At 33.5% G+C, this 25,253-nt stretch overlaps 2 protein-coding genes and 1 long non-coding RNA gene across 5 annotated transcripts in view; 2 read left to right on the top strand and 1 right to left on the bottom strand.

Moving 5' to 3' along the window:
- LOC128996735 (uncharacterized MFS-type transporter C09D4.1-like) overlaps positions 1-25,253 on the top strand; it is a 46,686-nt gene that overhangs the window by 1,122 nt on the left and 20,311 nt on the right. For 2 of the 3 annotated variants that reach the window (XM_054422187.1, XM_054422185.1), the window contains exon 1: positions 21,988-22,053. The exons of the other annotated variant lie outside the window; for it this stretch is intronic. The gene's annotated coding sequence lies outside the window, so the exon portion shown is untranslated. Of the gene's footprint in view, positions 1-21,987; positions 22,054-25,253 lie in introns of those variants that run through there. 3 annotated transcript variants of the gene reach the window in all.
- On the top strand, positions 1,364-19,734 carry LOC128996736 (uncharacterized MFS-type transporter C09D4.1-like). Its single transcript, XM_054422190.1, has 10 exons — positions 1,364-1,437; positions 2,034-2,260; positions 3,515-3,597; positions 4,616-4,757; positions 5,556-5,697; positions 6,485-6,696; positions 7,195-7,298; positions 16,298-16,408; positions 17,178-17,414; positions 19,189-19,734. Exons 2-10 carry the CDS (start codon positions 2,036-2,038, stop codon positions 19,253-19,255), a joined length of 1,323 nt encoding a protein of 440 aa, XP_054278165.1. The 5' UTR covers positions 1,364-1,437; positions 2,034-2,035; the 3' UTR covers positions 19,256-19,734.
- Positions 10,947-15,006, bottom strand: LOC128996740 (uncharacterized). Its single transcript, XR_008491059.1, has 4 exons — positions 14,701-15,006; positions 13,684-13,849; positions 12,662-12,772; positions 10,947-11,014 (listed from the first exon to the last, which is right to left on the bottom strand). It is a non-coding gene; the product is annotated as an uncharacterized LOC128996740 (long non-coding RNA).

Here is a 25,253-nt window from a genome sequence, read left to right as displayed (position 1 = left end):
TATGGAACAGCAGAACCCAAATTTATTGTTATACAATTTGTGTCTTGTTTTTTCAGTGATTTAAAACTTCGTTTAAACAAATAAAACAATATATAGAGTAGTATCATATTTTCTTTGGACGTGTAACAATTTTATAAACCGCTTCAACTCTCATATTAAGTAAACACTGATCAGGTGGATGTTTTTAAATGCATTTAGCAAAATTCACATTGACTTCATTGAAAGTAAAAAAAAAATTAAATACAAAAACTCAGAGATCATGCCTTATCACACCATTATGGAAATGCTACGTGATAACTAATATAACGTCATTGTACATTGGAAAATATTAAAGTGTTTTGGTTAAGTTCCAGAGATTTTTACATAACACGATAACATTCCCACGTTCAAACCATCTTAATAAATATTGAACCTCAAATATTTGTGGCTCATTGTTAGATTAACTGGTGCACTGTTTACAGAAGTAACTCAATGGAATCTGAAATGATTATGGAATCGTTGAAATGACCCACTTGTAACAGAATCGTTGGGTGAAAATATATCCTAAAAGCTTCCCTTGGAAAATCTTACTTTGATATTCGCATAAAAATAATGTACAGTAAAATGCTGCCAAGTTACTCGGTCTTTTGGATTTATAATTGAAAACAATTTTGTCAGTGTGTAACATTGATATATTAGTTTTTGGGGGTTTCTTTCTTTCGTAGTGTGACACCACTGCTATTATTTAATCACTATTATTGCCTCGATGATTTGAGGGCGAATGGATATAAATGTGCTAGTTAGAGTGTACGTACAATAATTGTAGTAAAAGCAACGTTTCTTTAATTTTTTTGACAACATACTTTACTCGCCAGCCTCAGAATAGAATAAACAGTAGATTAACTGTCTTTAAAGGATATATTTCTTCCTTGGCAAACCTAACAAATCTTAAGCTTAATTTTTTCAATCAAATTATAGGTCTAATTAACTTTCTACCTCTACCTTACAGATACACTAATAAGGTTTATGTTACCCGGTTTCTGCCTTAAAGATGCGTTTGTTTTCATGACGACTATGATGTTGCAAAGTGCAAATGTTATGCAGACCGCACATTACGGTTTCAGTGTAATCGTAATTTTTTTGTGGTGGAGCTTAGAAGTAAAAGATTATCTAACATTCAAGCATACATTGTTAGAGAATTGTATCCCAGCACAATCTTGAAATAAATACTAAGTTGATATACATAGGTACAAGTGTCAACTATATGAATGATTCATTTAGGCATGAAATAAGCTACTGAATACAGCAATACAATGTTTTTACATGATTTTCAGTATGTTTTGAGTATGTTGTTTTACAGGGTCGACGAGGAGATGACGTCAGGGGAGCAAGCCCTCAAGGGGGCGCCAGGTACGATCCCAAACTACGGCGCTGTAGAACATGACCCTCTTCTGCCGGGTATGTATATATATGTATTGTATATACATATATGCTCTAAGATATGCTGCATAAAGCAGAATAATATGGCTTTCTGGTACTTTGTAACCATGCTCAGATCTGTAACGCTAGGGTGTGTCCCACCAGTATATTATTATAAAATCTGGTACTATTCATATTCATATTTAATAGATGAGGAAGCCGAAGCCTAATTAATTGCATAATAAAGGTTTATTCAGGTGGCATACCTAAGTAAACCTTTATTATACTGTTTCAAAAATTAACTATTCCATCCAAACCTAAATTAAATTTGTTTCACAAACAAATCCAAACCTGAATGAAATTGTTTCACAAATTACCGGTAACAAATAAAAATCTAAATGTAATTTCACAAACAATGAATCAAAATCCGAGTGTAATTTCTGGATTGTAATGTGTATGTTAACACTCAACAACAGGTTATAGGTTTACATCCAAAATGTTTAACGGCAATTAAACACTGTACCAGCTGATCGATAGTAGTGTTGCCAACTTGTTTCCAAGTGTACAAGTTTTTTTTTAGAGATATTTCAAGGGTTTTTTAACATTAATTTATTATTCAGCCTCCTTGATTGCAGTGATGGGGGAGCACTGTCGTGTATACAGAGGGCGGTGGCTTGTGCTGACTTTATTTGCTCTATGTTCCTGCGCCAATGCAGCCCACTGGATCCAGTATTCCATCATAGCCAATGTGTGTATGTACTATTATGATGTCAGCGCCATCTATATTAACTGGACGTCCATGATATTCATGGCTGTCTACGTACCATTGGTCTTCCCTGCTTCATGGATTTTGGAGAGAAAGGTAGTACACATTTGTGTTTTTTCTTTGCAAATAATGTTTAGTGTAAGTATAACAATATTGTCAGAGTGGAAACATTGAATTTTAGATACTGAATCAGAAATCCTATCTATAGACCAGCTGTCAATTATTGTATATTAGAAGGACGTGGTTGAATGAGCAGCTAACATGAGTGTACTACCTCTTACATTCTATTAGAGGACCATAGCAGCAATTGCTGTTTTAGTTTTATATTCAAATTGAAATTAAATGCACACTTCTTTACACATTTAGAAGCGGTCTTTCCCTAATACCATATATTTCAACATGCATTAACATTCTAATCTAAAAAAAAAAAAAAAAAACACTGAAATAAATAAACATACAAATAATCAATGTTTACATCAACTTGTATATTTAAAACAGCTTACGGTACTTGGAAACACTGTAGCAGTACTTTCATCAGAAAATGACTGGATCTTTGATGGCCTGTGGGGCAGAGTAGCGGTAGTGTTTGTCACTTCTGATATTTTTCCCACCGTCTTTGGACCTTAAGATTTCAAATGAATCCTCAACAGCCATATGCTTCCTTTTTCCTAACTTGGAATATTTCTTGGGGACTGACATTCTTAAACTGGATTTACCGGTACCTTAAAAGGGGAATGGAATGACTTGTGCTAGTTGGAAGTCTGGCCATAAACTTGGGAACCCTCAGCTGGCAAACGTGGTACATACCATCACCCCCAGTCAAAAAATGAAAGGAAGAAACACTTTTGAAACTGGACCCAGTCCTTGATCATTGAGTTTTTAATAAATGGGCCTGGCTAGTAAAACAACTGGGTCTAAGTCAGTAACAAAGCTACACAAGACATCTCACTCCATTCTACACTCATCTTTCACTAATGGGGTGGCGTCCCTTTCTCCAATGAGGATTAAAATGATAAACCTCCCACCACCATAACTCTGCCTGTGTCCACCCATTCTGTCAAACTTTGTCACCAGTGACTATATTGTGTTTAAAAGTTTTGTAAATATTACAGTCATTTTTGGAGATGCCACACATGCTGGCAAAATGTTTACAGGACGATAAACTACATTATCAACAATTCAGTCAAACATGACTATAGTTCGGCCGCTTAGAAAACGACCTGCGCGCTAATGCTAAACCAATGCTGGAAGGGGTCGCTTTCTAAGCGGCCGAACTATAGTAGAGTCAATGTTCATATATCAGGGAAAACCTGGAAAAAATTTTATTAAGTTTTTAATTTGATGTTTCAGGGTTTGAGAGTTGCAGTGATCCTAGGAGCGCTTCTGATGTGTGTTGGTGCTTGGATAAAAGTGTTTTCTGCTCAGCCTGACAGGTAAGAGAAAACAATTGTTGTCAATTAAATTTTATGTTGTGTTAGATTGTATTTTAAAGTTTCAAAATGTTGTTGATTCGAATAAAAACCGTCGAAATTTGCTTAATAATTTGTTGAAACAGAATTTGACGTTGACATTAAAGTCTTAATACAGTAGCACTCCTCAAACATTTTCTGGTAACATGGATTTGATAATAAGCTCTGTGAAAACACAGAGAAGTAAGGTCCAAAGGAAACTCGCTTATGGTACAAGCGTACAGCTCTGGAATTTTTTATCCGAAATATACTTTTGACAAGCATGGAAGAGCCCGAACGGCGAGCACTGTGCGGAAATTCCTATCGCACAGGGTCTTCCTCCACCATGAGTGTTGTATGATGGCAAGGGGGGCGGTGTTGGACTTAGACACCAGCACTAGTGCTAGACACCACTTAAGTGTACCATGGAGTGTAACATCCATCCCTTTACTTCTCTGTGGTGCAACTAAAACATATTCTGTTCTGCAAAATTCTCTTTAAATTTTTGTGTTTTAGTTTTCATGTGGCATAAAAATTGTAACAAATTTTATAAGGAATCGGTCCAAATGCTAGTCTTCTTACCATCTAACATGTACCTTTTGTTAGCTTCTTTCATTGATAGCCATGGCATTCATTGATTGACAAATGTCATTTTCAGAATCCACTCGCTTAGGGTTAAAAAAGGCACAATAATCCATCTATGACTAGGGATTTTTTTTTAGTGAGGAGGCTTTTTTGAATGGGATTTAAATGGGAAAGAGTGCAAACTGGCATAAGAAACACAAAACTTTACACTATATACAAAAACATTGGAATCTTTCACTGCCACTGACAGCATTTTCAATGTCAACCATGGAAGAGGAGTTTTCACTCTATGGCCATCCTCACAATCCTTAAAACCTAGGATCTTGTGCTCTATGTTACATCCGTATTTCTATTATATACATTTAATTGTGTTTTGATGACAAATCATTTTGCAAACATGCTATTTCATTCTTAATAGATTTGCCTTGACGTTTCTGGGCCAGACGGTAGTAGGTGTGGCTCAGGTGTTCATACTGGGAGTGCCTTCTAGACTGGCGGCTGTGTGGTTCCCGGCACACCAAGTATCTACAGCCTGCTCCATTGGCGTGTTTGGGAACCAGGTGGGATTTAGTTTATTGAAAAGTTCTTCAAACCATCTGCTTCCATAACAATTTCTGTAATGGAAGTTGGGAATTTCAATGTTTTAAGGAAAGAAATTTGAAAAATAAGAATTGAAAAAAAATCCAAAAAGTTACACCTTATTCACCTGACTCAATCTTGCTGATTTACAAACTCATTCAAAGTCATCCCGCCCTACGCCTTCAAGCCAAATTAAATCAAAATCACACCAAAATTACTCAAGTTATCACGTTCACAGACTCATTTATATAATATATAACATTCATACAGGGTGGGGCATTGGGAACTATAAAACTTGTTTTAGCTACCAGATGATAAATATTGCAACAATGAGTGAACAGCTGTGCTCAAACAAAATTGAATGATACTTTTTTAGTAAACATGGCGTGTTTTTCTCTTTTAGAATAATGATACTTTTATAAAAACACAGCTAGAGATTGTTTAGGTAGCATTAATATTGAATATTGATCGAAACTGTACTTTTCCGTGATACAGAACTGGTTAACGTAATAATTTAGAAGAACAGTGTCAACCCAAAAAAGAATGGTGGAAGCCATAAAACTGTTCGCACATGTGGAGAGAGTAAGAACCGCAGACACTCGAGTCCAGGAAGCGGTCCTTGGCACTTCAAACTTCTAGTAGATCTCCGGGAAGGATATTGCATCAAGATCTCCACTTCCACCCCTACAAGGATGAACAGTTATTTAACACATCATTCACATCAACTTTATCCTTGTCAATGTGTTGTTTACGTAGTGACATGTGGTTTGTTATTTTAGCTCGGGATTGCCATTGGGTTTATGGTGCCGTCTGCAGTAGTGGACGAAGTAAGAGACAAATTCTTGATCAGAGAACAACTTCAACTGCTGTACTTTGGCATGGCTCTGGCACCGACCATTATACTTATCCTGATCGTCTTATGTAAGTTTAATATCACACATAATACAAAATATTTATAAATTATCAATCATCTATTAATTATCAATTAATTGAGATGGGAACGCCTCCTAGGTATGGCAAATTAATTGGAAAGGATGGAAATAAATGGTATCAGCAATTTGAAACATACTTTCTCCCATAAGCTTGTCTACAACCCTCATCGTATGTAAGTGGAATGATATTTTATATGGAAAATCACAAAAGTTAACAATCAATTTTGAACTGTCATTTCTACAGCATTGGGGGTTGTTTTGCTTTGCTTTGAGTTAAAAAGGACCATACTAAATTATTAACCAAAATTGTTCTAGAAGTTTTTTTGAAAATCCTATTCGTCTGTTATATTATGGATTTCATGGATTTTCATATGGAAAATCACCTTTAGAAATCTTTTTTTTCTCTAGAATGGATTAAATGTCTAGAGATCCATTGAATTAGTAGCCACACACTAAATTAAATCAAAATAAAACCGCAGGTGTAGTCTGTAGCTCATCCACACACAGAGAGACATCAAACCACTTTTTGGGTTCAGTGGGACCCAAAACGGATATTTCCATTCAAAATTCAGTGCAAATTTTGATGAAAACAATACTTTTCTTCATATGCTAGGCCTACTATGTATATGTACAGGGAGAGAAAGTAAAAATGTGGGAAAGTGTAATAAAAAATAAGCAGCCGGAAATTAAATACTTAACAGAGTTCAAAGGGTTATTTCACAACATTCCGTGTTTTGCATTACTCGTCTTTGGTACTTATTGCCTATGGTTTGCAGTGTTTGAAGCCCAACCACCAATTCCTCCCAGTGTTGCTCAGCTGATTTCTCGCAAGAAAGAGAAAGAATGCAAAGACACAAACTATCTCACCTCTGTCAAGCAAATGATTGGCAACTCAGACTTTTCCCTGCTTCTGGTCAGCTTTGGATTCAACATCGGTGTGTTCTACGCTTACTCCACCCTGCTTAACCAACAGCTGGAAGGACTAACTGTGAGTTTTAGCTTTAAGTACAACAGTATGATGGAAAATAAACATTCCATATCCTTATTAATCTGTAGACAGTTTTTGAATAAAAATTATGGGGGTTAAATATTGAGCCGTTGACAGAGTATGAATTTAATACAACTACATCAATTTCATTCAATTTCAATTGGTTATGAACCAGAATGCCACAGAATTTGCTGTCTTTTTTAGTCTTGAATGTTCCCTACATTTCATGAGCTACCAGAAACAGCAAACTGTACACCATAGCCATGTCATGCCTTGCTTTGTATAAAAATCCTTGCTTAAGTCCATTTTTGAACCATCAAAAAGCTACTGACTTTTCTCAGGGTTGATCTGGCAACCTTTTGATTGTTAGATGAGCACTATAACCACTCAGCTACCCAATGGAGTGTAGGGGCAAAGGAAGAAAATACTTTATCTAATGAAAGTGTTGTGTGAAATTTTGTCTAGGAGAGTTTATTTTAATGATCTTTTGTAAAACAGTGGGGAATCGAGAACACAGGCAGAGTTGGTCTCACACTTATTCTCGGAGGAATGGTCGGATCAGTAGTCTGGGGCATGGTGCTGGACAAGACTCACATGTACAAGTAAGTCACATGTAAAAGTAAGTCACATGTACAAGTAAGTCACATGTACAAGTAAGTCACATGTACAAGTAAGTCACATGTAGAAGTAAGTCACATGTACAAGTAAGTCACATGTAGAAGTAAGTCACATGTACAAGTAAGTCACATGTAGAAGTAAGTCACATGTACAAGTAAGTCACATGTAGAAGTAAGTCACATGTACAAGTAAGTCACATGTAGAAGTAAGTCACATGTACAAGTAAGTCACATGTAGAAGTAAGTCACATGTACAAGTAAGTCACATGTACAAGTAAGTCACATGTACAAGTAAGTCACATGTACAAGTAAGTCACATGTACAAGTAAGTCACATGTAGAAGTAAGTCACATGTACAAGTAAGTCACATGTAGAAGTAAGTCACATGTAGAAGTAAGTCACATGTACAAGTAAGTCACATGTAGAAGTAAGTCACATGTACAAGTAAGTCACATGTAGAAGTAAGTCACATGTACAAGTAAGTCACATGTAGAAGTACCGTAAGTCACATGTACAAGTAAGTCACATGTACAAGTAAGTCACATGTACAAGTAAGTCACATGTAGAAGTAAGTCACATGTACAAGTAAGTCACATGTACAAGTAAGTCACATGTAGAAGTAAGTCACATGTACAAGTAAGTCACATGTAGAAGTAAGTCACATGTACAAGTAAGTCACATGTAGAAGTAAGTCACATGTACAAGTAAGTCACATGTAGAAGTAAGTCACATGTACAAGTAAGTCACATGTAGAAGTAAGTCACATGTACAAGTAAGTCACATGTAGAAGTAAGTCACATGTACAAGTAAGTCACATGTACAAGTAAGTCACATGTACAAGTAAGTCACATGTAGAAGTAAGTCACATGTACAAGTAAGTCACATGTAGAAGTAAGTCACATGTACAAGTAAGTCACATGTAGAAGTAAGTCACATGTACAAGTAAGTCACATGTAGAAGTAAGTCACATGTACAAGTAAGTCACATGTAGAAGTAAGTCACATGTACAAGTAAGTCACATGTAGAAGTAAGTCACATGTACAAGTAAGTCACATGTAGAAGTAAGTCACATGTACAAGTAAGTCACATGTAGAAGTAAGTCACATGTACAAGTAAGTCACATGTACAAGTAAGTCACATGTACAAGTAAGTCACATGTACAAGTAAGTCACATGTACAAGTAAGTCACATGTAGAAGTAAGTCACATGTACAAGTAAGTCACATGTAGAAGTAAGTCACATGTACAAGTAAGTCACATGTAGAAGTAAGTCACATGTACAAGTAAGTCACATGTACATGTAAGTCACGTGTAGAAGTTACAGGAAAATTTAAATCGCAGGTAATTAAAGAAGTCACAAGTCAAATATTTATAGTAAACTTTAACTTTGGAAAGAAGACATCTTATTCTCACTGGTTGTAGCTTAGACTATTGATTGAGAGAACTAGACATTCCACACCCATGTTAAGGTTGCCACCAGTTTTTGAATCAAAATCAATATATTAGTTAAACTGACATAGTGTGCTGAGTTGTTCTTCTGATGAATACACCAAACTTTCTAACCAAAGCCAAATTGAAAAAAAAACAACCTATTGTAAACTCTAGCTTTTTGTCTCATAAGTTATCAAAGTACTGAAAAACTAACACTGGTTACACACTGGGCGGTTTTTGCCACGGCGGTAATATCGCTGTCGCCACCTTTATAATTACACATCTAGAAAATTACCTCCAATTTCAGTAGGTACAGACACTATTTTTTTAAATGTATATTATTTTTTCCAAGTTCTTTAAGCTACAGCTTATTGTGTAGTGGCTTCTCTGTTTTATGATTAACTAGCTGTAACCCGCGGGCTTTGCCCCGTTTAACTTCTTAATTTTCAAGATTATCTCGTTCGCATGGCTCAATCACGTCCTGGTTGAAGTTTGTTCGCTACGCTCACTCACCTTTAGGTTGGAGCTCGTTCGCTACGCTCACTCACCTTTTGGTTGCAAATTAGCTGTTGTCATAAATGTAAAAGAAATAATAGTTCTGCACCCTGTTGGTAATTTTTGTAACTTTAATGCTATTGAACATCACAGAACAGAACCAACATGTTTAATTGAAACAGCTGTTAAGATTCAATAATTTCATTTCTCATAAGGTTAACATGGGAAACTCCAGAGCCACTGGGGCGGAGCCCGAAAGGATTTTTGAAATAAGAATATGCCTATATGTTAATCGGGAATGTGAGCTATCATCATGCCAAATTTCAGCCCAATCCGACCAGTATTTTTCGCGTTCACTTGTCACAAACATACATCCATACATCCATACATCCAAACTTTCTCATTTATAATATTAGTAGGATGTTCAGTTATTTTAATGTGCATATGGTTAAATCCAAAAATTATTTATATTATGAAATTTAAATTTAATTTAATTTAGCACTTTTGTTATACCGTCGAAGGAAAAGAAGGCAACAGAAAGATCGCCTTTTTTATCCATCCCCTAAACGGAAATGTAGAAGAAGCTGACACATTTTTACGTTGTTTAAAGACTTGAGGAATAATGAAGACATTTTTTTTAATTTGGTAAAAATAGACAAAACACACATACCTACACAATTTAATATGTCGATTGCAGAAGTCTATCTCTGCAGAGTATACAAGTCTATCTCTGCAGTCTATACAAGTCTATCTCTGCAGTCTATTCAAGTCTATCTAAGTCTGATGAAAGCTTCTAGTCGACTGAGGCAATTCCAAATGTGTAAACGCCCATTTTATCTCATACGCCACTGCCTGGTCAAGAGCGGCCAAAATACCACCTGCCGCAGTGGCACTGGCCGGCTGCATAGCGGCTGGCAATATGGCCGCACGGCGTTCCTGCCGCCCTGTGTGTACCCACATAGCACCGAATATTTATTTGATATCAAATAGCTATAAAATTTTTGACATCTGAATATCAAATTGATATTCACGAACATTCGTTTGATATCAAATAAACGTTCAATTTAGGTTCAAACGTCACTCAATTTTACATCAAATAAATATTCAAATTGAATATAAAATAAATATCAAATTTGACATTCATAAATTTATTGGTAGAATATAATAAAGAGAATATGATTGAATTTACATTCACATTTTAAATATGATGGTGATAAATATTGATATAACATTTTTGACATTCGAATATTAAATTAATATTCGCGAACATTCATTTGATATCAAATAAATGGTCAATTTAGGTTCAACCTCACTTAATTTGACATTAAATAAATATTAAATTGAATATCAAATAAATGTCTCATACATTTATTGGTAAAATATGTTTAGAAGAATTAGGTTGCATTTTTTCACATTTCAAATTTCATGGCGATTAAAATAATATCAGTTCAGACTTCTTTACTGTTCTTACCTTGATTTGACTTATTATTCTGAAGTTATAGGTAGTTTGTTAAAGTTCTTGGGTGACCCAAAAATGTAAATATATATATATTTCTTATTTGACAAAACATTAACAAAAGTATCACAAAACATATTTGTTTAAAACAAAATTGCATTCAAGGAAAACATTTTAAAGAAAAAACTTTGTTTGTATGATAAAATAAGTTTAATTAAAAATTATTTAAACACAAATATAAAAAAAAATGTACAATTTAAAAAAAAATAATTCTGGTCTTCTTCATCTCCCAAATGGCCTTCTTGGGTTTTCTATTGTTCCTGTAAAAGAGGTTCAACAGAGTTATTTTCTAAGACAGCTATAGATAAAATATAATATGTTAGACAAGGGGTCTCCAACCCTTTTTCCTCGGTGAGCACTTTTTTGTCTAAAAACGCCACCGATTTAGCGACTAACGTTAATTGTTCGCTACTCTATCGAATCACAACATCATCAACTATCGATGCGATTGTAGTTGTCGTTTGTCACAAGGTAAAGGCTTTTTGTGATACGGACGAAATGAAAGCATTCTATTATAAAATTAAAATGTCGTAACCTAACCAAATTAACCAAACTTGCTGATTGTGAAAAAATTGAATTAAGGTTTACTACGGACAAAATGAGAGCATTCTATTATAAAATTAAACTGTCATAAACTAACCTAACTTGCTGATAATATAAAAAAATATACAAGATAAAAATTGAATGAAGATTAGATTTAACAAGGTTAGGTTTGCAGCCATGGAGAAGGTAAAAAGGTTTTTGAGCATACGTCAATAGTATAGGATAAAGTAAATAAGTTTGCCAAATTTTATCAAAATCTATCCATAAACAAATAAACTACATAGTTTCCTTTTTTAATAATCTAAAATGTAGTTCTGTTCATAAAATAAAATTATAAATGCCTCTAATTCTAACGAAAGATGTGCAATTAAAAAGTAATCACATTCTAAGCTAAATCTTTGACAAAAAGTTCAATGATTTTTTAGTGAGAATAGGCTATAAAATTTGACACTTAAAATGTCAGCTAGTTTAAGATTTCAATTTGTAGTTCTGCCAATTAGGATCAATTAAAAATATATATATTTAAATTAATCTGCCGCTACTTGACTACTACTAATATTCCCCTAGGCCTATTGAGAAAAAATTAGCAAGTGAGAGACATTTACTATGTTCCTATTTAAATACGTTAACCTGCCAACTTGGAGACAGGGTATTGTACACAAATTTTGTTGAATGGGGAAGAGACAGTTAATTGCTCTTAATTATGGTATGAGCCGCGAGGTAAATAAATATCCCATGGCTGAGCCTGCATTCATTGACAAAGTTCTCTTTTTACACCTCAAGGAAATCACGGTCAACAATGAAGGGTGTTGCTGGGATTGCAAAAGACAATCACGGCACCGTCGAGACTGCAGTATAATATGCTCGTGAGTCTTGGCGAGATCACGGGAGATGATCACGATATAGCTGAGACTACCTGACCACACGTGTTTACGCAACCGTGGGAGAATATAATTGGTGTTTGCTATAAAAAATAATAATTTTCAAAAACGTATGTTGGCTTTCTGCTGGCTGGAATAAAACTGCACGAGGGCCGGATGTAGCCCACAGGCTGTAGGTTGGAGACCCCTTTGTTAGGCATTTTTAAGACCTATTTTTTTACTATACCTGTACTTTATAATTAAATTTGTCGATAAGGCATTGAGTTCTTGACAATAAAGAAAAAAGAGATGGATAAAACCGCAGATTAAGTTTTGCTCATTTGCATAGCCTGTCACTGAAAATTCACAATTTGAAAAGAAAACATCACAGTAGTTAGATGTCGGCCTAATCTGTTAATTATAATAAAATTTAAGTTCTATATTAGGTAATTAGATAAGCAATCTTTTCTTTAACCTAAATTATAAATAACACAATAAATTTACCTTGCATCAATCCTAAACTTTGCTGGGCGAAGCCAATTCTTGATTATAGTAGCAACAACATTTATTTCCATTACACTACGATCCTAGTGTTCTTGCGTACCGGTTCTGCCTCTGTATAAAAGAGATTAGTATTAGCACTAGAATTTGTATATATTTTAATTTTCCTGATCAACACCCAGGATAGCCTACAACTAGGTACACATATTAAATTGTTAGTGAAATCTATTTTATATTTTGATGGCATTTGCTTCTTTTGAGTAGCCTTGTTAAAGCTAAATCTAAATCTGAAAATTGAAAATTTTGACCTAGGTAGTAGTAAAAGTAATCCTCAGTCACTTGAACGGACAAATATTGGGGTGAGCACTGACTGAAATGAGTGCAACGGTCGGATGTAGTTTGGTGTGTGTATAGGCCTATGTGTGCGTTTAAAAAAATTCAACTAATACAGTTTTCTTTTACACAAGTTAGCACTGCCGGAATATTTATATAGTGTAAATCAAAGACTTCCTATATAAGTGGGTCACAAAAAAGAGAAACTCTCTTAACTGTGTGATGAACCTTAGGCTACGTTATTACCCAATAGGTACCTATCATGAATTAGGTTGTGTTTTGGTGGTAGAGCCTAACTTATCTACAGTTCCTAAGAGAACCTGCGATTATCGGACGGTATATATATCTGATTTGATATTAATATTGCAAAACCAATTCACCAAATCTGCAAATCATAACTCAATTTGATGTTTACATAGTGAAAAAACATAGGGAACGATGTATTGAATCGGATAATTATTGATATATAATGTTATTCATCCGATAATATATCGCAGGTTCTCTGCGGAACTGTACCCGTTATGGCAAAAAAGACATACACAGTCATGGCGAATCAAACAGAAAAATTGAAATAAAAACACCTAAGATTGAAACTTTATTTTAACTTATTTTAACTTTGAGAAAACCTAATTGAAATATATGTATGCCTACCTATTATTAATGTCTGATTGTAAATATAAAAAAAAACTTACGCAAGATAGCTGGCTTCAGATGCAGATTGCAAAAGAAAAATTTATTCCTCCTTCCCAGCCTACAGGCTGCTAGACAGCCACTTTGTCACTCGGGAGAATTGGTACCGTAGGCAAATTATTCACTGCTACCAAATAATAACTTCCACCAAAGCTGCAGAGTTATCAACTGAAACAATGGAGAGAAAACTACTTTTAGTTAAATTCATGCATACCTTTCTCTGGCCTAAATATGTATCAAGATTAGTTAGGCCTAATCATTGGTTGGTAAAGGAAGCAGACAACAACTAAAATACAAAAGACTAAGAGACAATACAGGGGTAGACTTTCATATCTGTTGTCAAAAACAACCGAATGAAAATATCGATCGTTATAGCCTATGTTCATTCAGTTGTTTTTGACAACAGATACGGAAGTGTACCCCAATTCAGTTTAAAAGGAAAATGGATTTCAAATAGGCTAGGCTATTTCTTTTATAATACCGGTAAATTGTAACCTGGTTGAGGTAGAATAAGTTATGTTAGGCCTAGGCTAGCCTAAATTAAGCTAACTTATTCTTGATGGTGAATTTACATAAACTTAAGTTAGTGACTGACGTAAAATATAACCCACATAACTTAGTAATATTTCAAAATTAGCCTAACAAGGTATTACAACACAGTATGGTATTCCATTTGCCTTGTAAACCAGTAAGTTAGTCCTACTTACTAGCCTATATATTGAACACTATTTTCATCCGGAAGTTGCCCTTTGAAGCTAAATAAACTACTGGTTCTGTAAGAACTAAGCAAGCCGCCTAACTTAGTAGCTTACGCCTAGGCCTTATTAGTATGCAGAAAAATACTTCCTCTAAAACAGATTGCCTATTTTGAGGTTTCAGATTTATCTATTTATACTTAAGTTAAGGCATTAGGAATGATAAGTTGGCCAATTTAATTTGTACAGTAGCTTAACTTAGGTCTAAGTAAGGCCAAGGCCTAAAATACGTCTATGTTACTAGGTATAGTGACTTATACTTACATACTCCAAGGATCAAAACGTGAAAAGATGTTCGGTGTAGGTTATGCCAATACCCAGTCACAAAAATAACAACTCTAAACTAACAGTGACACACACTAAACAAAATATCAGCACACTTAAGTTAACTGATTTGAGGTTATGTCTTCGTCTTGTTCTTGAATCTTGATACTCTTGTTGCTTCCATATTTTTTTATTTTCACTACTTGTGTAGCCTACTCAACAAGTTAGTTGTCATAGGTAAATTTTACATAAATCGTGTACTTTCCCTCAAAATGGGCAATTTGTTGGTTAATAAATAAATAAATCCACACGTGAGTAAACTGGCCACCACTGGTCGCACGACGGATTTTGTAATTTGTTTTGTATTGTAATGTTTTGTTTGCTGAGTTAGGTTAGAATTAAGTTGGTGTTTTGTCTTCAGTCTTCCTCTCTGATAAGAAAAAAAAAAAAAAAAAAAAAAAGTCTTCCTCTCTTCCTTTCATACGAATGGATGGGCCAAGTCAAGCTCAAACTAGATACTTAACATTTATTTTTAGAGTTATATTACACATAAAAAAATTTAAATTTACGTTTGGTTTAATTTACTAGTAAAAATAAAATGATAAGGCCAATCGTTAAGAGTTTGACTTTTTTATTAATAAACAAAACTTTTAAAAAAGCTGTGTTTCCTATTCACTCTTCTTGAAATGTGTAGTAAGCCTAGATTCAGAAAAATATCAGATGTTCCAACAACTCCCCCCCCCCCCCCCCCGCGAAAAGTCAAAATCCATCATCAATTAATTAAAAATTACAGTGTTCAGTGTTCCTTCCTATTATTAATTATTTTGAGATAATTGACCTCCGAACTCCATGTTACAAACTGGGGCCCATTTCATAATAAAGTACAAACTAATATTATTAGTAAATCAGCTGATTGCCTAATGCAAATCTAATGGAAATAACAAGTTACAAGTTGTAGTAACTTGTAGTTTATTATGAAATGGGCCCCTGTAGGCTGGGGACTAATTCTTTACTCTAAAAAATTTAAAAAGTTAAATCTAAAAATTTTTAAAACTAGTATATTTGGAAATTTTTAAAGAGAAAATCAAATTTTTAACATTAAGAATATTTAGATAATATTCTAAATTTGATGTTATTTGACTTTGATATTTTGAAGATACAATAAATATTCAAAGTTTGACATTGTTTGACTTTGACATTTTGAACCTTAAATGAATATCAAATAAATATCAAATTTTTGATTTGACATAGTTTGATATATTGAACGTTTATTTGATATCAAATAAATATTCTGTGCTATGTGGGTAAACTTCCATATAAATTATAAACTACTACCAAACGACAGCATTTTCGCCGCCGCGGTACAGACTGCGTAGTGTGTAACCAGCGTTAGAGAGAGCGGCATTTTTTAAAGCAGCACACTTTTTGAGTGGCTTACTTAACCATGTTTGACCAGCTGGTAGATGGAATTTGAAAAGTCTAATAAATAAATATCCAATAAGTTTATGGTTCTACTATTATTCCAACTCTCACCAATCTAGTTATTATTATCTAGTTATTATTATCTAGTTATTACTTGAACATTTTTTTTCCACAGAGAGACTACTGTTGGTATATACGTCATGGCTGTGATTGGAATGTTGGGATACACGCTTGCTCTGCAATCTGAACGCTTAGTTCTAGTCTACTTCACATCAGCTTTCCTAGGGTAAGACTGTAATCTTTTTTTACCGTAGCTATTAAGGTAAGAACAATTTTGAATCAAGAAATTCACCTCTAAATAATTGGAACAATCATCATTTACTCTTGTACAATTAAGTCTTGGAAACTGAGGATTTAATGTAGGTCTCAAGATTTCTTGGCAAACTCATGAAAATGTTTGAGTCCCACACCAGTGCTATTTTTTAATAATAACAATATAAATAGGTTTACATACTTTATGTCTTTAATCCTAATTTAGTTTCTTGCGACTAGTTTAGAAACAACTATTTAATTTTCAAGCTTTGGGTTTGAGTCGTGTTCCTCATTGTGTGTGTTAACGGAGCGCTCATGCTTTAAGGTAAACTTATTGTATCTGTGTTTGTGTGTATTAAATGTTGAATTTTTGTGTGTTGACGACGACCATGTGCTCAAATAATTTTAGGTAAGACTACAAGAGGTTTGAAAGTGAAATAGTTGTTTTGAAACTAATTGCCCGATACTAAATCAGGATTGACAACATAAAAGTCCAGGGTTAGGTAAATATATTGTCATCCATTCTGGAGGCTATGCTGAACTAATTATAACCTTGATAACTTCAGTAGTAGTTACACATTACTTGACCATTTGAACTTTGTGCTATTTGCGGACTTGTTCAACAATTCACAGAAACCAATAAGTTACATTGAGGTTTATTAATCTATTTTTGTGTTTTAGCTCATTAACATTTTTTAAGTTTTATATTAACAATCATAATAAAAAATCAATTTACCAAACAGGTTTTTCATGAACGGCTACCTAACGGTGGGATATGAGTTTGGAGCAGAGTTGACGTTCCCTTCTACAGAGACAACGTCGTCAGGTCTACTCAACGCAGTAGGGGAGCTGTGTGGAGTAGCAGCTGTACTGGGGGCGGGGGTCGTGCTAGAGACTTACGGCCCAACTGCTACCAACCTCGCACTCACAGCTGTGCTGGCAGGGGGGTTGGCCACCCTGGCTCCTATATCTAGAGACAGGTATGTGGAAGCTATTTTTTTCACAAGTTAAGGTAAACGTAAATTAGAATACCACTCTAACTCACTAAGAATAATGAATGAATGAATGTATTTCGATAAACATGCAAAAGTCCTATGGCTACAAAAAGCTTTGGCTTCCCCCTCCCCTTGCCAAGAGGTATTGACTGTTAAAACAAGGTTACATCAGAGAACCACTATATGGAAATCAAAATACTGATTTAAATTATATGTGTTTTTATACTTTTTTTAGCAAACTAGTTAAAAAATGCAGTTAAGAAAAAAAAACCTTTGTTGAAAAATTCTGCGCCCCTCAAAAATGACAGCTATAGCCCAGTCAGTTCACATACAAAATGGGGCCTGTCAATGAGATACAATAGTATATTTTTTTTTTTAGATGAATGTAACAACTAAATAAAATGGTGGAGGGGGAATGTATATGCTTGCCACTCTAAGTGATTCAATGTCGATCTGTTCTACAAGTAGATCATCTCTTTACTGGACCCAGGATAAACCCTGCCAGGACCGCTTTAGTAAATGGGTACCGGTAAATGGGTTAAGAGGTTTTAGGTTAATTCGGGGTGCAATTATCTCTTGGGCCCATTTGTACAAACTGCAGGCCCAACCAAAGCCCCACTAGAAAAACAGGCCATGCTTCAGGATCCATATGACGTGCAACAGTTCATAAAATTTTGTATGATTAAATAATATATAAATAGCCTATTACCAGTCAATTAAGCCTAACAGCCTATTTTAAATATAATATGTTTACAATCTACTTCAAACACAAGCTAAAGTAAAAATAATTATATATATATATATATATATATATCTAAACAAAATCTCAAAAAGTAATTTACCCAAATTAAATTTCATATACTATGAATTGGCCTGAGTGACTAAAAAGTAACAGTGAACTTCAAGATCTAGAAGACCTGAATACATTGTTGCTGAAAAACATGTGTTAGGTAACAACTGGATTTCCTCCTTCTTCTACCATGAACTAGCTGGGTGAAAGTTTAAAAACTAGTTTGTATGATTTTTATATTATATTATAATATTTTCTAGTAAAAAGTGAAAAGCTAAACCAATAGTCTAATTATTATTTCAAATAGTTTAAACAAGAATAAATGTGGAAACTTGGAAGAAACTTGGTAATCTCCATCTTATTATTACAGACTATCCTATAGGTGTTGGACAATTTGAGAACATTAGCCTATCTTTGAGGTGGATCGAGTAGCCTCGTAACTGTTAAAATTTATATAGCCTAAAATCTTGATTCAAGTAAAGACTTTTGTTTTAGAACAATCTTATCCAAATTCGATATAAAATTATTTGGTAAAAAAAAAAAAAATCAAAGGCTAACTTTATTATCATAAAAAAAGTTTCAAATTAAAATATTAGCAAGGAAATTGGTAATTAAAGAGAGTTCCAAGCACTAACCCTAAACCCTGAGGCTGCAGACGTCACATTAGTGGATAGATTAATTGATAGATTCACTGCCTTTTTGCCATATCCCATATGTGTAAGATTTTAGTACAACTCTCCACCACTGTGACGTAGTGTTGCGCTGCCCGCACTGCAGCATGGCCTGTTTTTCAAGTGGGGCCTTGGCCCGACCCCTGCTTGGATCAATCACCTGTGCTAGCAAAAATGGTCAGTCAATTTAGTGATTTTGTAATATCTTGTTTTAGATGTCATATGCTATAATGTTATGTTATGTCAATACATTTAAAATTTACAAACAATAATATTAATATTATAAATCTTCTTTCAGGTTGAAAAGATTGGCAGCAAGTAGAGTTCACCCTGAGGACAGCACCATGAATGATCTTCAAATCTAACTAAAATGTTCTTAGGGTTAATCTTGATAACATAATTTGTTAAGTTTTGTAGAATTTATAATCGTTACATAGCATTTATTATTTTTATGTGCTACGTTTCTATAAGAACAGACTTTTTGGATAAGATTACATATAATTAAAGACAGAAAGTGATATGATAGTTTTGATCTATTTATAGGGTATTAAGGACCATGTTAGAGTTAGTTAAATTGTATATAAATACTTTATTCACTAAAGAATTTGCAAACTAATTTTACCTCTTCTTTGCCATAAGCTTAATAAAGATCTTTAGAGCCAATCAAGTATACACGTGTGTGTGTACCTAAGTAACTTTGTGCTGTCTAAATAAATAATTGTGTTTTATACTTTCTATAGATAATATTTGCAGTATTTTATAAATTAGCTATAGAACCAATATTGTAATAGGCTAAGTTATGAAACTATTAATTGTGATATTTCAGTAAGGACTTTAATGTAATTTGTACAGATGTTATTAAATATGAGTTTTTAAACCAAAAATATATTTTGTCTTTCAGTCAAAGTTTGATGCTGTAAGTTATAATGGATGATTGTGTTAAACACCTTGCACCGGCCCTGATTGTTTACATCAGCAACAAGGCTATATTCCGTTCACAAAATTTAGGCGATTTAAGGGAGGTGACTATCTCCCTCCACCTCACCAACTTTGAAACAACTAACTCCCAACAGCTGATCAGCTGATATAAAAAAATGGTGGGGGAACCCAGGAAACCTTCCCCTAGAACCGCCTAAATTTTGTGAACCGACTATACAACTGGCAAGGCAACTGGGTGACAAGCCAGAAGAGAAAACCCTAGATGTCCTAAAATGTCCCTAACTATGTCCCTAGACATACTAATCGTGGCAAGCGAGTTTTTAGGATAATTTTCAAAAGGTTTTGAAAATCTATTACATGAAAATCTACTCACACAACACTTTCTTTTTAACTCGCTTAAAAAAATATATTGAAATTTGTGGGTTGCAATTATCATGCAAACTTATTTTTGTTTTTTGGGATGATTTTAAATTTCAAACATATGACCGCCATTTTTCAATATGGCAGACAACTTAAATACTTTTTTATGGAACACCGTTTATTTCAGGATAGTTTAGTATGTAAATGCAATTTTAAAACTTTTTATTCTTGACATTTCTTCTCTAAAGCTGCTCGTTAAGGAGTTGCAGTGTGTTACACCTAAGAAAAAATTACTTGCGGTGTACATTCTACAACATGTAGCGTTAGCTCCTAAACGAGTACTGTAAATAACAAATATAGAGAGAAAATACATGGAGTAGATAAGTCTTGAAATAAGATGTATCTTCATTCTAATTGATCATAAAATACATTCAAAATATTGATTCTATTGTTAAAAAAAAATACCGCCTTTAATTTAAAAATTCTATTTTGTTGAACAGATTGTAAACTAAACAAAATGTTTAAAGAAACAATTTTCAATCAGCTGTTTTAATTTAAACAAACCGTTAAAACAATGTTAATGCAAGTATAGGCTTGTTATAAACGAGTGTTTTTTACCATCGACTGTAAAATAAATTAATGTGTTGTGGATTGCCAGTTTAAAATTTCCAACATAAAGAATTGAAATTTCACTGAACCTTAAACTACTGTAAAGTAAAAGCCAAAGATAGTTGTAAATAACTCATGAGTTTCATTATATTGCTTTAACAATCAAAATAAACTATACCGGTCCCTGATGCTATATTTTGTAAAATATAAAGTGAGCTATGCATGTAAATAAATATAAGGAAACAACACGGAATAATTGATTTGATAGCATTATAATACTACAGAATATAGATACATTAATACTCATTCATCTACGACACGGTTATTTACTGTATTATAGATTTAATAACGCCTTCTTAACATCACACACTATATGCTATGCAATAATGCTCCTAGCATAGCGGCTGAAACATTGAAGGCGTCGAAGTTAAACCCTCTTCGATCTAAAATCCAACTCGAAAAGAAACGTCTTTCATCTTTGTACAAGATGTTGCAACGCATCTCCCTGGAGACTAAAAATGATTTTTACTCCCTAGAGAGTAAAAATGCTACTTTAGACCCGCAACACATGCATTAAAAACGGCTGTTTTTGTGCAGTATGACGAAAAATGATTTAATATTGCATTGTTATACAAATGTTAGCTACGTTTCAAGTTTCAAGTCACCAGCTCATCGGGGAGTTACCATAGTTTAAAATCGATTGCAAAATTTGTACAGAACAGACAAGAAAGCGAGCTAATAAAAACGTATTAAAAAGTGTTTCAAGGATGTATTGCGAGTAAAATTTAAAATATTTAAAGACTGAAAATCCTTGCTAAATACTCTTAGGCTGATTTTGAAGACTGTTTGAATTGATTTTATAAGATAATGACTCTACTCACACTATCCAAATTCGATTAATAATTCAGAAGAAAATCTTTATTAGCTTCTAAATAAAATATTCAATAACTTCCCTGTTTTTTTGCACAAATTATTTCAAGCATTCAGTTTGCCTACGGTCAATAAAAATGCAAATTAGAACGAAATGCCAAAGTTCGAAGTGATTGACCGGATAATTTATTTGGAAGGTGTCAGCGATTTTCAACAAACCGGTGCTTATGTTGCGAACCGCGACGCCCTAGGTAGGAGGTTAGGTTAGTGCCAATTCAGTTCTTGCCTTGCGTACTTCAGTACCTCTGTGTAGTGTAGAGTGTGTGTTCGTGAATGCGCGTGTGTGTGGGATTACCAAACTGGCGGCACCGACACAGCTGGCAAGGTAAAACAGCTGTTTACATTACCAAATGTTCGTTTCCGTTTAAAAATTGAAGGTTATGTCATATTCGTGCATGAATTTTTAGTGGTGGCCTGATAAAACATTATGTTAGGAATTGCCGTCTTAAAAACCGACTTTTAAGAATTGTTTGAAATTCTTATGTGAACATAGTTAGTTAAAAAAAAGTGATGAAAACCCCAATGATTCGCTAAAGAACATGAATATCTCAACTAACCATGTTAAATAAGCTTCAAGTCTCTATAAAAAATAATACCGGTTTATTACTGAGATATTCACTTAGCTGATGTGAAATCCCAAGTCACCTTATTTATTGCTATAAGCTGATTATTTTAACAAATTATCAAACAAAATTTTTGCTTTTGTCAATCTCGTAGAAACATTTAAAATAAAAGATAAATCTTACTATTTTGTCATTAAGCGCATTACAACGCTTAAAATAAGCTAAATCATTTGTTTTAAATTAAATTATTTAAGGAAGTATAATTGCAAAGTTTTATGTTTTTACTCGTTCGAATACAAGTAGGTTTACACGTGATGGGATTGATCTTAAGACATTATAATATGTGTATTTTCTAACAGAATTTAATCTGTCCAAAAGGTCAAAGAAAACACTTGAAACCTGAAAAAGCAAATAGATGATCAGATAATTTTGAGAAAACGAAGTGCACATAGTGGACAATGGTTGAGTAATAGCGGTAATATATTATGTTGTGGTATTTCCATTATTGATCTTACAAAGGAATATCACCCACGCCTTATTGAATTGGAAAACTTTTACCAAACCTAGACGAGTAATCTTCCACCAAAACTATCAGAAAAAGAAAATCAACCCAAATAGTGAACAAAACGCGATAAAAAGTTTATTTGACCGGTTTTAAACCGGTTTCCTGATAAGTTTTTACGCTTGGCCGCTGCCTATCTTATTCCATTGGTTTCAGTCTCTCCTTTACTTTGTTTGTGTAGACTTCTACCTATGTGTAAAATCGGTGTTGAATTGCTATCATTTGTTGCCGTGAACAAAGTGTCAAGTATTGTCTCCAGAATAAAAACCCTGCAACATAATATGTTTACTTCAAGCATACAAATATTCGGCGCAGTGTTGTAGTTTATTTTTTACAGTAAGTACCAGTTTCAATAATAATCAATTATCAATCATTGAGATAGGGACGCCACCTACGTGTGCATATTAACCCAAATATCAAGGATAGTTTAAAAGCCTGATATGTATTATTGATTTAACTTTTATTTGAATTTCTTTTGCTGTACCGAAAATGGCATTATACCACAGCCACTACATGCTATGTCATACAAACAACTAAAAAACAATACCTATTTGCTCATCAAAAATATAGTAGTGCGAGGGGACCTGCACACATTGCACAATTGAATTGGGAAAACTTAATTCCAAGGCCAGTATAACAACGCAACAACTTTTTTACTTTTCAAAGAACTATCGATTTACACCAAAGATTGAAGAGTGATTTACCTTACTCAATCAGGCTGCATAATTGTCAAAAATATATATTATCTGAAATATCGTTTTCGTTGCCATTTGAAGGTGCACTAGATCATAAGCTTTAAAATGACACCTCAATCGTGAAAATCAGTTAAGTAGGACGGTTGGAAAAGGGATGTAACATAGAAACCCCTTACAATATTAAGTATATACTGTATATATAGAAACTGTATGTATAGATATATATATATATGTATATTTACTGTATATATATAGATGGTTTTATTTTATATAAAGATTTTAGAACCAATAGAATCCTCCAATTAAACACTGATTAGGATTACACGCAGGTACATGCTGCAAAATTCATGTTGAAGTCATTTAATCCTTTCGCAAAAAAATCAATAGGACAACAGAAACATATGCACAAGCCATAGTTATTGTATAAACGACTAAACCAGTTGTAGTTTTATAATCTACGGTTTACACAGAGATCATGCCTTATCTCCATTATGGAAATGCTACGTGATAACTAATATAAAGCTGTGTTTGTACATTGGGAAAAATGGACGTGATTTGTTTTAGAGTTCCAGAGACTTTGCCGTAACACGATAACATTTCCATGTTTAAAACAGTCATATTCATGAAGAGTATATGAATATTTGTTGCAAATGTTAATTTAAATAGCTAAGTTGACACTATTCAGATGTACTAACATGTACTTGTACGAATAAAGATATTTTGATTTGGTTTGATTTCATATTAATATTGAACCTAAAATATTTGTGGCTCTTGTAGATAAGCTAGTGTACTGTTTACTAAGGTAAAACAATGCAATCTGGAATCATTACAGACACGTTGAAAATGTTCTACTGTTCTACTTACAACAAAGAATCGTTGGGTAAAAAATATCAAGTAGCTTTCTCTTGAAAAATTTTACTTTTGGTATCGGAATAAAAAATTTGAAATGCTGGCCAAGCTGCTAGTTTTTTTAAAATTTGTAATTAGAAATATATGAGAAAATATATATTAGAAAATAATGAAAATATAAATAAAATAAAAAAATAATTATTTTCAGTGTGTGACACCAAAATATAAATTAAACCGAATAGTACTTCTGTTTTGGGATGACGTTTGTTTCTTTTGAAATGCGACTACCACATTATGGCTGCTATTATTTAATCGACATTGCCTCGGTAATTTGAATAATAGTGAGTTTAATAGTAGGTATACTAATAGTATAATAGCAAGTGTACAAAATGGTTGTAGTAAAAGCATTGTTTCTTCAATTTTATGACAACCTACTTTACTCGCCGGCCTCAAAATAGAACAAACATAGATTAACAGTCTTAAAAGATGTGTTTCTTCCTTCGTAAACCTAACAAAACTTTATCTTTAAGTTTAAATTAGCTCTAATTAACCTTCAACCTTACGTCATTTTTGTGACGAATATGACATTATATCCAAGGATTGGGATTAAGATTCTATAGCTTCTATTATGTCCTAACTATAACCAATATATTCATTCAATACAATGCATTAACTTCATTAGTTTACCGAGTTTTCAAATAAAAATAACAAAATTACGTTTTAATAAACATATGTATTTTATTTTCAACAATTATTAGTTTTTGGAAGCATGTATACTTGCTGCAAATTGCAAATGAGTTTACTTTTACAAATAAAATCATCGCTATAACACCACACATTAAGTTTACAGGGTAAT

The sequence above is a fragment of the Macrosteles quadrilineatus genome, unplaced genomic scaffold (genome assembly GCF_028750875.1).
Source record: "Macrosteles quadrilineatus isolate MER2022 unplaced genomic scaffold, UCM_ALF_1.0 Scaffold_6__1_contigs__length_79288215, whole genome shotgun sequence".
Taxonomy (NCBI): Eukaryota; Metazoa; Arthropoda; class Insecta; order Hemiptera; family Cicadellidae; genus Macrosteles; species Macrosteles quadrilineatus.
The sequence above is the reverse complement of the archived record's forward strand: the minus strand, read 5'-3'. Positions and strand labels throughout refer to the sequence as shown.

Coding starts and splice junctions, on each gene's coding strand:
- LOC128996736 (XM_054422190.1), top strand. CDS start 2,036: ATGGGGGAGCACTGTCGTGTATACAGAGGGCGGTGGCTTGTGCTGACT. Junction 2,261..3,514: donor CATGGATTTTGGAGAGAAAG/GTAGTACACATT, acceptor TTGATGTTTCAG/GGTTTGAGAGTTGCAGTGAT. Junction 7,299..16,297: donor GACAAGACTCACATGTACAA/GTAAGTCACATG, acceptor TTTTTTCCACAG/AGAGACTACTGTTGGTATAT.